The sequence below is a fragment of the Trachypithecus francoisi genome, unplaced genomic scaffold, assembly GCF_009764315.1.
Source record: "Trachypithecus francoisi isolate TF-2019V2 unplaced genomic scaffold, Tfra_2.0 Lachesis_group1, whole genome shotgun sequence".
Classification (NCBI taxonomy): domain Eukaryota; kingdom Metazoa; phylum Chordata; class Mammalia; order Primates; family Cercopithecidae; genus Trachypithecus; species Trachypithecus francoisi.
Genome location: NW_022681454.1, coordinates 150389695 through 150404392, shown reverse-complemented (window position 1 = coordinate 150404392; position 14698 = coordinate 150389695). Strand labels below are relative to the sequence as shown.

General features: G+C 40.1%; 1 protein-coding gene across 6 annotated transcripts in view; it reads right to left on the bottom strand.

Moving 5' to 3' along the window:
* TMEM131L (transmembrane 131 like) overlaps positions 1 to 14698 on the bottom strand; it is a 172504-nt gene that overhangs the window by 78122 nt on the left and 79684 nt on the right. For all 6 annotated transcript variants that reach the window (XM_033215517.1, XM_033215518.1, XM_033215519.1 and 3 more), the window contains 4 exons: positions 8667 to 8735; positions 2940 to 3063; positions 1737 to 1853; positions 471 to 581 (listed from right to left, as the gene is read on the bottom strand). In XM_033215517.1, coding sequence (XP_033071408.1) covers positions 471 to 581; positions 1737 to 1853; positions 2940 to 3063; positions 8667 to 8735 — 421 coding nt within the window. The remainder of the gene's footprint in view (positions 1 to 470; positions 582 to 1736; positions 1854 to 2939; positions 3064 to 8666; positions 8736 to 14698) is intronic.

Sequence of the window (14698 nt, the reverse complement as noted above, 5' to 3'; positions counted from 1 at the left end):
AGTTTTTCCCATTACAGGACATCCTTAGAGGCCTGTCATTACTCGTGACCGTGGGTGCTGTCTCCCTGAAAAGCAACCTGGTAAGATTTAACAAGCTCTACAAAATGGTTCACAGTCTTTAACTAAAGTATCTCTCCTCTTTATGAAACATGCCCCAAGGAAACAGAGGATTCAGAAGGAAAATTAAAGAAACTTATAAAACAGGTATATGGCCTAATGATAATAACAGTAAAAAACAGGAAACATTTCAAAAGACCAACAGTAAGATTAAGCAAACTATGGAATATCAACACTGTGGACTCCACAGTTATTCAAAAGGAGTTACATGGAATCCAGTGATATTTTACATATGTATTTCTATATAATTTTTTCAAAAAGCAGAAAATAGTAAAAAAAAAAAAAAACACAATTCTGAGAGGGTTACAAAGCTTGGCGGCCACCAGCATTCAAAGTAAATCTATTAAAATGACCTGCATTTGTGATAGCTGAATGCTCTGGACCTTCGGAAGCAGAAAATAAGCATTTGGTAGCTGCTTTGCTGACCCTTCTGTAGAGATTCTCCGAGTGCCAATTCCAGATACCTGCAGAAACAGAGAGACAGAATTGCTCCTTTGTTAGAGTTTTAAAACACATTTGCCATAATGCTAAAGCACATCTCCAAAGGAAATCTGTATTCATCACCATGGCCTACAAGACTCTACTAATCCAATTACTATATTTATCTTTGTCTACAAAAAACACAGCTGAATGCTGGATGGGCACAGTGGCTCACGCCTGTAATCCCAACACTTTGGGAAGTCCAGGCAGGTGGATCATTTAAGGACAGGAGTTTGAGACCAGTCTGGCCAACATGGTGAAAGCACGTCTCTGCTAAAAATACAAAAATTAGCCAGGCAGTGGTGGGAGGCTGAGGCAGGAGAATAGCTTGTGCCTGGGAGGTGGTTGCAGTGAGCCGAGATCACACCACTGCACTCCAGCCTGGGCAACAAAGTGAGACCCTGTCTCAAAAAATAAATAAACAAACAAACAAACAAAGAGATACAGAATGCTGTATTTAAGCTGAATGTTCCTTACCGTAGCAAATCTGTTCACAAGTAGGCAACTCCTCTGATATGGGACCTCTTTAATGGGATGCAGTAAGAAATAACCACAAAAACTACTGATCTGAACTTAAATTACTTGATGCCACATCTTGTTAAATGCCACATCAGGTACCATTTAAGGTAAAGATTCCTATTTTTGAGAATAGCAACAAGATTCTTCAAGCTCCCTTCCTGGTACTTTGATATGAATAGTGAGCTCCCTTGGAACCAGCCTCCAAGCACACAATCAATGTCTCCTAATCAGGAATATTCCGGAGCCAAGGAGGGAAGGTAGGCAAAACCACTAGAGACTGTCCTTAGAGCGCCTCCTTCTGAACGCCCGTGAGGTGAGAGCCGTGAGTTTTGAAAGCCTTCTGTATTTTATGATGGGAAACTGTGTGAGACATTGCTTTGCTTTGCTCTAGATCCTCCAAAGATCCACAGTAGGGCTATAGCCCTGTTGTCAGTAGGAAAGACAGCCAACTGTGGCATGTCAGGCAGAAAAGGGTGAACGCTGATGATTTTAACATCACCAACAGTCTTGATTAACGACATAAACCAGGTGACAACATTTCCAAGTCTTTTTAAAAATATCCACACCCCTACAGTTAAGTCACCAACCAAATTATATGACAAAAGGAAATAGTTACTCACATGATAGGAAAGGACTCCATACGAAGAGGTATTAATAAATAAGGAACTTTCAATGCTTCCTTCTTCCGTAGGTAAGAAAATAATTCTGAAGGAAGTTTTCCCCATTGCTGGAATTACCTGAAAGAAAGGTCCCCAGTCAGCCATTTGGAATGGCCCCCTTTGATAAACTGTCTTTCACAGACTTTCTTTTTTTGACAATTTCTGTTAACAGACATTTGCATATTGTGCACCCTTGATTTATCAGTATCATGAATCCATAAGAATCCCCAAACTGATCAGCATCCAACTATCCGCTCTTACATATCTGCTATATCTAAGAGGATACAGCAAAGAATATTACCACTGACTTAGGATGAGTCCTTTCGCTTCAGACTGGAGCTGTGCGTCTCACATCTTTCCTTCCCCTCCTCTTCTACCCCCACAGGTCCAACTGTCTTTAGCTAACACAGTTTTATCTCTACTTAAATATAGACAATAACCAATGTGCAAACATATTGGTATGTAATAAAAATCAGGAACAAGGTTTATCCAGACAAGACTGTCACAAACCAAATATTGGGCTTCCCCTTACAACATGTCCTTAGTCCCAGTATTCTTTTAAGTACATAATAATCAGGCAGACATAGTAAGCAAAATAAATAAAAGCCTACTAGCAATTAGGATCTTCACTAAACATTAAAGACCACTGAAATTAAAACTATTAGAAGACTAAGTTTGAGCTCTGTGTTACGGTGTCAATCAGCTTTACAAGGAGCCATTCACTATACCTTGCAGTCCTGCATTTAGAAAGGAGACCTAACTTTCCTAGCAGGTTTGAGAGGTGGAAGAGGTCTCAACTATAAACTTACATTAGTTATTAAATGCCTCAGAGTTTGCAGTCATTTCAAGACAAGTAATATAAACTTTCCCTAGTCACAATAAAGCCACGTTAAATATACATACATTACCACACAGCTGACAGTCTTCAAACTCCCCCCCAACTCTCCACCTTCCCTCGGCCCCAGTAGATATCAAGAGCCACCAAAATTATAAAAATGAGCAACTGGAAAAGTAAATGCTAAGGTAAACACACAGAAGGAAAAGGTTTGGGTGGCAGAAAAAGGGGGGAGACAGGGAGCAGAAAGTAAAAACTTCAGGCCAAAGAAAGCAAGAAAATCTGGCAGCCTGCCACGGCATAGTTTCCAGGAGTCCATCAACACCCACCCTGCAGGGAACAGGCGGCACATGGAAATGTCCAGCAGCTGCAAACACCGAATTCACCACAACCTCTCTGTCCCTACTAGGGTTGTAAGCATGGAGAATCTTTGCTGCAGGATGTCCCAGGAACCTACGAGGAGAAACAAAGAGAAAAATCAATGTACTGTGTGGTTATAAATATTCCTATATATATATATGTATTATTATATATATACACACACACATTTTTAAACCCAGAAAGCTGTTGCTGTTCATCACAAAGTTAAATTATCCAATCACGCTGGATTCAATTCCCAACAGCCAAAAGTCATAAAACAAAAAACAACTTCATTTTATAAGGCTTAGGCCAATCCACAGTAGCACTCCACTGGTTTCTGTGTTAGAAAAATTTAACCCATCTAGGCCATTAAAATGCTTGCAAAAAAAAAAACATATAGGCAACTTGCTGGCACTTCTCGGACTTGCGTCTCTAATTCAAATAAAAATATGTTTAGGTAAGAAACTGTACTCATAGAAAAATCCAATTTTTCTTAGGCTTATGTTTTCTGAGTAAAAGACTTTTTGGGGAGGTATGTATTTTCAACTCACAAAGAGATGTTATTTTATTAGGTCTTATAAAAGGAAAACTTAATTATTGCTAAAGGCATTCTTTTGAGAAAACTGAAAATCCTGTAGCACTTTGCAGCAGAGGTTCTTGTCCATTTAAATTAGGAGCCTTTCCAAAAAACTCTGATGAAAGCTCTGGCTCCTGCCTCCACAAACATACACTTACAAAAAGTTTCATATACAGCTTCAAAACCTTCCACAAACCTCAGAGTAAGAATCCCCGCTCCGTGGCAAATACATTAATTCATGATGGGCTAGATGCCAATTCTTTTCGGCAGTAACTCTCCACCTACGATGTCTCGGCTCTGATAAAGGAATTGCCAAGAGGAAAGGAGCTGGGCTCTGGCCCACCTGCCTGGAGCCACCTACAATGCTCCCTCTAATCACTTAACTCTGATTCCTACTGCTCAAGACCAAATTCAGTCTTGTTCAACTACGTTGCAATGAACAGAGAGTCAGCAAAAATTTCACTTAAGTCATTTCTTCAGTTTTAGTATCTTCAGTGGCAGACAGAGCCAAATATACAGCTCTCATTAGGATGGCCTAGAAATAAAATTATATTCTAATTTAAGCTGAATGAATTATATCTATAATTGGAATAAAATTAGAAAAATATCAGCATAATGAATGAATTTTACCTAATTCATTCATTATGCTGATATTTTTCTAATTTTATTCCAATTTCTATGATATTAAAAATGTATCCTTTAGGAAAAATGAAATTGGACGTTGCTTCTCTTATATACAATGAGATCTCCAAAATACTATGTTACTACCATCAAATCCCTGGAATTTTTCTTTTGGCTTTCACCCTTACTCTTAATCACTAGTCTTAACGAAAGGTTTAATATATCCAATGTGTACTTCAAAATGCAGTTCTTCACATCCCATTACAAATAAAATACTACATCAATGTGATTAAAATCTTGATTTTTCAAAGTGTTCTTAAGTAACACCATTTTTTAAAAAAATGTTCAACACTACCATACACATAAAGGGTCGCTTCAGAAAAGCCTTACCTCAGAGCACTGGGCTCATATCTGCCTTTCTTCCCCCAATTAAAATTAAATAAACAAGGACTTCTGTGGTTTGGGGTTTTAAGTAAATAATATCAATCATCAAAGTTAATACTTATCCTCAAAGCTTTATATCCCATTTACATAATTTAAATACAAGGTTCCTAAGAATACAAATGTCTACCAGAGAAACACATGAGAAAGTAAGAATGCAAAATGGCAATGCTACAGAGCCAGTGACTGCACTACCAGAAGTCTCTCCAGACCTAACAGAGAATGCTAGCTGAAGCCTAGTCACCATGGTGCTATTTTTATTCTATTTTTTAGATTCTATTTTTAATAGTGTTATGAGGATATAAATTTCCTTCACTAGTGACAACTGGAAGATACTCTGTTAATTTAACACTACAAAAGAATGATTAAAATCTCTATGAATGATTAGCACTTTTTATCTTAGGACCAGCAGAATATTAACCCTTCACACAAGCCCTAAGAAGCAGGCAGATGGCAACCGAGTAACAAGATCCCGATTTTACACCCCCCAGGAAAATCAAAGCTATGAAGAGGGCTGGGATTTGCTCAAGGCCAACATCAAAATAAACCACAGCAAAAGCTGAACTGGGACAGTGAAGAAATCAGGAGGAGAACCCTCAGGCCAAAATTTTACTCTAATGCCTATAAATTAAACCATTTGTCAGCCATAAGGTGAAACTCAACTAATCTTCAATGTGTTCTAATTTAGGCTAAAGTTTGTTCTGAGTTTAACTTCAGCAAAATAACCAATTCTCATAATCATATTCCAGATCTCACTGATAAGAAAAATAGCATCATGAGTGCTCTTAGAAATCAGAAGATTTATTCTACCACTTCTAGTGAAATGACCTTGAGCAAACTGCATTCCTTCTCAGCAACCAATCTATGAACACATTTGTAGTACACGCTCAAACACAACGATACACACAGACTCAGATAATGCCTGTCGTCACTGGACTGATATAAAACCCAAATGACAAGAGACATGATTACACTTTGGGAGCCACAAAATATTATATAAAGGTAACTAAGTCCTCCAAAGGTGATTCCATCTAAAAATCAGAAATCCTTTCAAATCAAAGACTTTCAGCATTCTCTCAGCATGTGTCTAGCTATTAGGACCAGAGATTAATGTATATTGCTAATTAACAAATGTGTATCACATATAATCGGCTCTCCATATCTGCAGATTCAACCAACCTTGATTGAAAGTATTTGAGGGGAAAAAAAACCAAAAATAATAATACAAAAAAAAATAGATATAGTGTAACAACTATTTACACAGTATTTACACTGTATTAGTCATTATAAGTAAACTAGAGTTTTTCTGTTTGTTTTTGTCAAACAAAAAAACTCTGTCATCCAGGCTGGAGTACAGTGGCATGATCATAGCTCACAGTAACCTTCAACTCCTGGACTCAAGTGATCCTCCTGCTTCAGCCTCGTAAGTAGCTGGAAGTACAGGTGTGCACCACCATGCTTAATTTTTAAAAAAATTTTTATAGAGATAGGGTCTCACAGTGTTGCCAAGGCTGGTCTCGAACTCTTGGCCTCAAGTGATCCTTCTGCCTCAGTCTCCCAAAGTGCTGGGATTACAGGCATAAACCACCGTGCCCAGCCTCTAGAGATAATCTAAAGTATATGGGAGGTTGTATGTAAATAATATGCCAAGGACTTGAGCATCCTTAGCTTTTGGTTTCCATGAGCGTCCTGGATCCAATCCCATATGGATAACAAGGGACAACTGTAAATTGCCCATGGGCATCGACTATAGGATTCTGTTATGTTACTGAAGAGCAAATATTTCAGACAGCCAGGATCCTATGAACTGGAATTACTATTCTAATAGCTATACTTACTACTTACTTACTACTACTATTATTCTATCTACCAATGTATAACATATATTCTTTAAAGTAGGTCCTGAATCAAAATTTATTTTCACAATAAAGCCTTTTTTTTTTTTTTTTTTTTTTTTTGAGACAGTCTCCCTCTGTCGCCCAGGCTGGAACTCGGTGGCATGATGATCTTGGCTCACTGCAACCTCTGCCTCTCAGGCTCAAGAAACTCTTGTGCCTCAACCTCCCAAGTAGCTGGGATTACAGGCGCTCACCACCACGTCCGGCTAATTTTTGTATTTTTAGTAGAGTTAGGGGTTTTGCCATGTTGGCCAGGCTGGTCTCGAACTCCTGAGCTCAAGTGATCCGCCCACCCGGACTCCCAGAGTGCTGGGATTACAGGTGTGACCCACCGCTCAGCCTCACAATAAAGATTTTTCACAAAAGTACAGCACCCTCTCAGAATTTAAAATCAATGAGGTTATGAGAAATTCAGCTTATTTATATTGTCAACTAAACTACTAAACATTCAGCTTCTATTAAACTTTCTTTACATAAGAGTAAAAATATAAAAAATCAAAAAAGCAGAAACCTAGAATTTTATAAAGTTGGCAAACTCCCAGTTTTTTCTTCTTCCCTTTACAGAATCTTTTTCTAAAAAGCTCAACATGGTCCTTTCAAATTTCAAGTTCAGGATGGGCGCAGTGGCTCATGCCTGTAATCCCAGCACTCTAGGAGGCCAAGAGGGCATATCATTTGAGGTCAGGAGTTTGAGACTAGCCTGGCCAACACGGCAAAACACCGTCTCTACTATAAATACAAAAATTACAGGCATGATGGTGGGCACCTGTAGTTCCAGCTATTCAGGAGGCTGAGGCAGGAGAATCGTTTGAACCCAAGAGGCAGAGGCTGCAGTGAGCTGAGACTGCGCCACTTGCACTCCAGTCTGGGTGACAATGCTAGACTCCGTCTCAAAAAAAAAAAAAAATTCCAAGTTCATTCTCCTTCACTGCAGCTCTAACATTTTGATGATTAGAAAGGAATGTAAAGCAAGTAATCCAGATGCATGAAGGAGGGCACACCAGGAGCCCACCCTAACCCAGCCCAGATGCTCTCCTATGGCCCTGGTTATTTCATTCACAAAACTTTGCTTGTCACTCAAAAGGCTCTTCATGAAATTGAAGTGTTGTTTGCCAGCCCCAGAAACAAGCAGCGCTTTTACCCCTCACTCTTGAAACTACTAATTAGAAGTTCTATCTTTTCAATGCAGCTATATTCTGCATCCAGGAAGCTTAACACTTGAAGATTCAAACTTTATCACAGACAGCAAGAGTCCTTATGTTGCCTGCTCTCCACAGTGTCACCCTTCCTTAATTTTTCCAGGTTCCCAAGTTAGGCCTTCAACTGACACAGATTACACTGTCTTCATCTTGTGGTTCTTTACATGATACTGTAAAGTCATTACAGCTTATGCACTGCCTTCCCCAACTTGAGTCTCCAAAGTCTTAATCCTAACAACTGTAAGCATGGTGCAATTTTGAATCCAGAAGGCACAGCAAGAAGTAAAATCAAGTGAGTAAATCAATCTAGTGTACAAGAATTCAGAGACCATCAATATTTAGAGTTTTTCATTATAAAATAACTGGATCTGTTTTGGAAAACCAACATTGACATCTTATTAAATTCCAATCACTATAAAATATTAAAAGGTATACTTATTAAAAATTAAAGAAGGCCGGGCGCGGTGACGCACGTCTGTAATCCCAGCACTTTGGGAGGCCAACGTGGGTGAATCACGAGGTCAGGAGATCGAGACCATCCTGGCTAACACGGTGGAACCTCATCTCTACTAAAAATACAAAAAATTAGCCAGGTGTGGTGGCAGACGCCTGTGGTCCCAGCAACTTGGGAGGCTGAGTCAGGAGAATGGCGTGGATCTGGGAGGCGGAGCTTGCAGTGAGCCGAGATCAGGCCACTGCACTCCAGCCTAGGTGACAGAGCAAGACTCCATCTCAAAAAAAAAAAAAAAAGAAAAAATTAAAGAAAGGGCTGAAACAATTCTTGCACTCTCCTTTTCACAAAAATATTTCTCTTAACAAGTCCCAAGATCAATATCCCTTCATATTATCAATATACCTAAAATGTAACATTATACATATATGTAAAAAAAAAAAAAAAAAAATCCTGAAAATAAATAGTATACATAAAATGAGTTTTAATTATAAAGAAAAGATACTTACTGTATTCCAAAATCTAAAACTGATGGCTGAAAATGTAAGCCTTTTCCACTAAATAGTTTGTCCGAGAAGCTAAAAAAAAGAAAAGAGAGATTGACTTTGTTGTAGTTTTAACATTTAAATGCTGAGATATAATGTACTTAGACCAATGACTCCCAGTGCATGAGATATAATTTTACTCCCTTATAGATTTTAAATGATAAAATTGAATTATTAGAAGTCTGGTATAATTCTAGAGTTGTAAAACTTAAGATAATCTAAGATTATGGCTAGAACTTCATATCAAATGTACAGATTTTATAAGCATTCAGACAGAAATAGAGATGGATTTAATTTGTAACAGCCTTCATTTCTGGGTGAATTTGGATGACATGGCTATTTTCATAAGCCCTAAATCAGGAAATCACATACAAGTAAAGCTGGCCTGGAGGAGGGGACTGTGGCCTCTGACTTTGTAAAGACTTCTTGTAACAAGGCAAGGACTGTGTCGCATAGCTGGTGAGGCTGCAACCATCACAAGCCTGCATAAGAATAACAATCATACAGAATCTCACATGGCAAGTTGTTAATCATCACTATGATTTCATTTTCCTTCACAGTCAAAAGGCACAAATCAATACAGCAGAAAAACATATCAAAACATATTTTAAAAACATGTAAAAGAAAACCATAATAAAGATACATGACATATAAACATACTTGAAAACACAAAATACAAAATATACATATGAGTATCAAAAAACTATCAACTTCTATAATGACATTTTAAAAGCTGTAATAATCTAAAGATGTTTAACTGAAGAAGCTCCTAAAGGTAACATGAACAACTGTTTTCAAAGACCGGAACAAGCTTTCCAAAACAGAATCTTTTTGGCCGGAGGTGGTGGCTCATGCCTGTAATTCCAGCACTTTGAGAGGCCAAGGCAGGCAGATCACTTGAGCCCAGGAGTTTGAGAGCAGTCTGGGCAACACAGTGAGATCCTATCTCTACTAAAAAATTTTAAAAATTAGCCAGGCATGGTGGCATATGCCTGTAGTCCCAACTACTCTGGAGGCTGAGGCAGGAGGATTGCTTGAGCCCAGGAGCTCGAGCTTGCCGTAAGCTATGACAGCACCACTGCACTCCAGACTGGGTGACAGAGCAAGACCATTTTTGAGACCTGTCTCAAAAATAAGTAAGTAAATAGAATCTTTCCATTTTCTCCTCCCACCCAGCAGCCACCGACCAAGCTGGTTCAAAGGCTGGTCCAGGAGTGGAAATTTGACTTTTAAACCTGCTGGCCAATACGCTTTGTGACCTTTCAGCAACTCCTTCTCCAAGGCCACTTTTCTTGAAGGTACAAACAATGTAGAGACCCGAGAACCCTTCCAAAGTCCTTGTCTCACAGGAAGAATCTAGTTGCAATCTTTTCTTCCTCCCTCCACTTTCTGCCTTTATCTAAGTTTCTCTTTCTCTATCCTCTCTCCATTCTAGTCTGTACCTCTTTATTCTATCTCCAGCCCCAGCTGTATTAATAATAAAGTGATGCTTTGGGCTCCATCTGCCTAACTCTTGTCAATCTCTTCACTTGTTTTGAACATGGTCAGAGAAGAGGTATGCTATTTACTCAAACCCTAAAAGGCCAGCACTAATTCTACAACTGGCTTGCAGAGAAGTTGCCTCCGGAAATGATGGTAACGAAGGTGAAGAGGTACCCACAGCAGATCCACCACAGGGACCCCACTCCAGACGGAGCTGGCCAGGCTCAGTATTTCAGAAGAAAAAAAAAAAACAGGCAACTTCATGTACCAAAAATAATCTTGAGAAAAGTCAGGCTACTGCATGGGACAAAGTAATTAATGACAGTCTTCTTTCTGTCTTGTGCACTGAAAAGTGAATTTGCCATCAGATTTTATACAACTTCCACACGAACAGATGAGGTTTGGAGGATTTAAGTAATTCACCCAAGGTCACATAGCCACGAAAAGGCAGAGCCCAAATTCCAATCCAGATCTGTGGAAGCGGGAAACATGAGCCCTGCCAAGTTCAGGCATTGTATGACCTATCCAAGGAACCGGTGCAGTCTGGCCTGCTGGTGAGGGCTCAGGAAGCAGAGTACTCCAGGCCATGGCCATCACCTTCCAGCCCTGAGAGTATCAGTCACTAAACCTCTCTCAAGTCCTAACCTTGTTATCTGCAAAATGGAAATGATCTACACTGTAGTTACGAGAATAAAATGAAATAGGATGAGATAAAATGATGTGCCAAATATGAAGCAAAGGCTTCATTAAGGTCAATAAATATTAGCTCATATTACTAAGAGGATGACCCTCATCTAATAAGAAAAGCAAAGAGAACAGATGGAGAAGCTGATTGAGCTTAAAGTCAACATCGACCTCTGGAATTAAAAGTCCCAAATGGTACAGTAATAATTAGCTCTGAATATTACAGAATGAAATATAAACTTGGGCTATCTCATATTCTGATAGAGGTTTTTAAATTCCACAATTAGAAAGTTTTACATATCCAATAAAAATCAGACATTTAGGGCCAAACCTAAAGTAATATGGTACAAACAGCCAGAGTGTCTCTAACTTCAAAGAAAACTCTATTTTGATCCCAAATAGAGAAATAAAACCATGCCAGTTTTTTTCTCTAAAAGTCATAAATTATTTTTCTCATTGGCTGATTTCAGCTTAACTGACTTTACAGCTTGAAAAATACTATATTAAGTTACAAGGAGTTTCAACATCAGTATATTAATTTAAAAATTAGCACTTGCAGGTAAAACTATTTCAGACATAGGTATTGATCTGGAGAGTACTTACACATGCATATGTTTCAAGTATTTGTTTGTTTTTTGAGACAAGAGTTTTGCTCTTGTTGCCCAGGCAGTGGTGCGATCTCAGCTCACCGCAACCTCCACCTCCTGGGTTCAAGCGATTCCCCTGCCTCAGCCCCCCAAGTAGCTGGGCTTACAGGCATGTGCCATTACATCTGGATAATTTTATATTTTTAGTAGAGATGGGGTTCCTCCATGTAGGTCAGGCTGGTCTCAAACTCCTGACCTCAGGTGATCCGTCCGCCTCAGCCTCCCAGAGTGTTGGGATTACAGGCGTGAGCCACTGTGCCTGGCTCAAATATTTGTTAAAAAACTGGAGCGGGGCGGTGGTGGGAGGTGGGAAAGAACAAATTGCCAAAATTTAGTCAGCTATGGACATGAACAATTATCCTCAAATATCAGTCCCAAGACATTATATCCTGTTTGAAATGCCACAGTTAGCTTCAAAGAAATAACTTAAATCTCAAGAACTACAACAATAAAAGATAAAACTTTCTCCTTTTTCCCCTTTCTTGCAAAAGTCAGCATTTCACCCTTCTCACGTTTCACCCTTAATAATAATGATTCATTTATGTCAAAGACCACCTGGCCTCTTTTACTCTTAGGAGTCCCCACAACTGGCATCAAATAATCACATGCATCTTGTAGCAATCAATTATAAATTTATGCCACATATTTCTAATTTTCACCCCTTCTCCATCTGTAAAATAATTGTTTAAAAAAAAAAAAAAAAAGAGCTCCTAGTTAAAAGAGAAAAATGGACCAGGTGCAGTGGCTCACACCTGCAATCCCAACACTTTGGGAGGACAGGGTGGGAGAACTGCTTGAGCCTAGGAGTTTGAGATCAGTCTGGGCAATATGGTGAGACCTCATCTCTATTATATATTTATTTTATCTATTAGATATATATAAATAAATATATTTATTTATTTATTCTATATATTTGTATTTACTTATCTATATATTTATATATAGATATACTAGTTGGGCTCAGTGGCACACGCTGGTAGTCCCAAGTACTAGGCAGGCTGAGGTAGAAGATCCCTTAAGCCCAGGAGTTCAAAGCTGCAGGGAGCAATGACTGCACCACTGTACTCCAGCCTGGGCAACACGTAAAAGGGGCCATTTTGCTTCTGTAACAGGAGAAAGGCACAAGGATGAGAAATAAAGGCAAGAGCCATCTGCAGTGTCTGAGCTCTTGGTTGATACAGATCATGTTCCACACACTCTTAGTCCTTATTTTAAACACCTTTCGCAAAGAGCTGAGCTTTCTCAGCAGTAGGACATATAGACAAGGATTTCCACATGTCTTATTTTGAAAAAACATTGACCTTTGCCTAAGATTTTACCTGGCTTTTTTTCTTTTATCTTTTAAAAGAAAAAAATCTTTTTAAAAACTTTGGCCACATTTTTTTCTACAGACATAAAACAAAAAAACAGTTTGGGCCGGGTGCAGTGGCTCACACCTGTAATCCCAGCACTTTGGGAGGCCAATGTGGGTGGATCACGAGGTCAGGAGATCAAGACCATCCTGGCTAACACGGTGAAACCCCATCTCTACTAAAAATTCAAAAAATTAGCTGGGCGTGGTGGTGGGCGCCTGTAGTCCCAGCTACTCGGGAGGCTGGGGCAGGAGAATGGCATGAACCCGGGAGGCGGAGCTTGTAGTAAGCTGAGATCACACCACTGCACTCCAGCCTGGGTGACAGAGCGAGACTCCATCTCAAGAAAGAAGAAAAGAACAGAAAAGAAAAGAAAAGAGTTTGAAAAAGTGGCTGATACAAGAGAAAAGAAATTTCACTGGAAATGAGAAGACGCTGGGTCAAGTCCTAGTGTGACACAGGGCTTCAGTTTCTTCTTCAGAAAAATGAGCAAGCTGCATTGGATGACTCCAAGATCCTTCAAAAGCATGTAGATGCCCAGATTTCTTATTCCTAGGAAAATTAAATCTGTCTGCTGATATCAGACACACTTTAAGAAATGAGTCCAGTAACTTAGACATGGAAATGAGTTGGCTGTAACCAACTGTTCCAGCTGTTCACAAATGTTATCCAACCAAAACATGTCATTTCAAAGGCAAAGCTCCATCTCCCCAGAGTGAGAGGCAGGGCCAGGGACTGCTGACCCCACCTCAAAGCTCTTGGCAATTTAATAAGGCTCAGCTGCACAGAGGCAGGTGGTCAGCTCCAGGAAGATGCTCCCCTCAGGCTTACCATCCAGGAGGCTGGACTGCCTCGTATGCCCATGATCAAAACCTAGAGATCAGGAGAGTCCAAAAACAGAAGAGGAAAAACCCACTGGAGAAACTCAGCAAAGCCTTTGGAGAATGGGGCTATCTGAATGGGCCTCAGTGAGCAGCTACCATGGAGGGACACTGAACACAGGCTGCTTTCAGAAGGCCAATGGCAGGAGTGAAGATAGCACGGACCACCTTGGAGAACTGAGCACAGAAAGTGCACTCGCAAGCTGGCCTGCTGGCTCCGGGGGTGGAGTGAGGAGAGTGAGGCAGGGAAGTTGGTATCAGGGGTAAGGGAAGAGGGCTAGGCTAGCCCAAGGCAGAGGGCAGCCTGGGCCCCATAGCAGCTACCAGGGAAGGCTTTGCTGGCCCATGAGGAGGGGAGCGAGGGAAACTCAGCAGACGCTTCTCCAGATGACGTGCTGTGGATGTGTGCTGGCCTTATTCCTAAGGGTTTGCTCAACTCCTGGAGAACACCACAGTGTTTCAGAAGAGGGCCTGTCGTTTCGAACAAGTGAAAAATAGCTTCACCTCCTAACAGGGACCTGAGACATAACAGTGAGCACCCACAGCGAGGACTGAACTGTCTGGCTTTCCATATTCCTCAGTGGACTGGGTTTCATCTATCTCTTGGTGCCCCCATATCTAGCTAGCTGTCCTTGAGATGCAAACTCTTCCAACACCTGAGGGGACAGCGGGTGTTTCAAAAACAAAAACTTTACCGACACAGCAACAATGGCTTTAGCCGCTGGATTAAAAAGGTTGCATGGACAAGAGGAAAGGTTTCCCATCCATTTCACAAACCCCCTCTGCCTCAAGAAAGGTAGCTAAGTAGACCACAGTAACCAGAATAATGTTACTGTGTCAAGACTCTCAAGTGCTCAAGGAATGACATGTTATGCTAATGAGACACTTACTGGGCTGTACTCATTATTCACAGGAATGAGAGATCCCACAGCTGGAAATGCTGGAAGTGA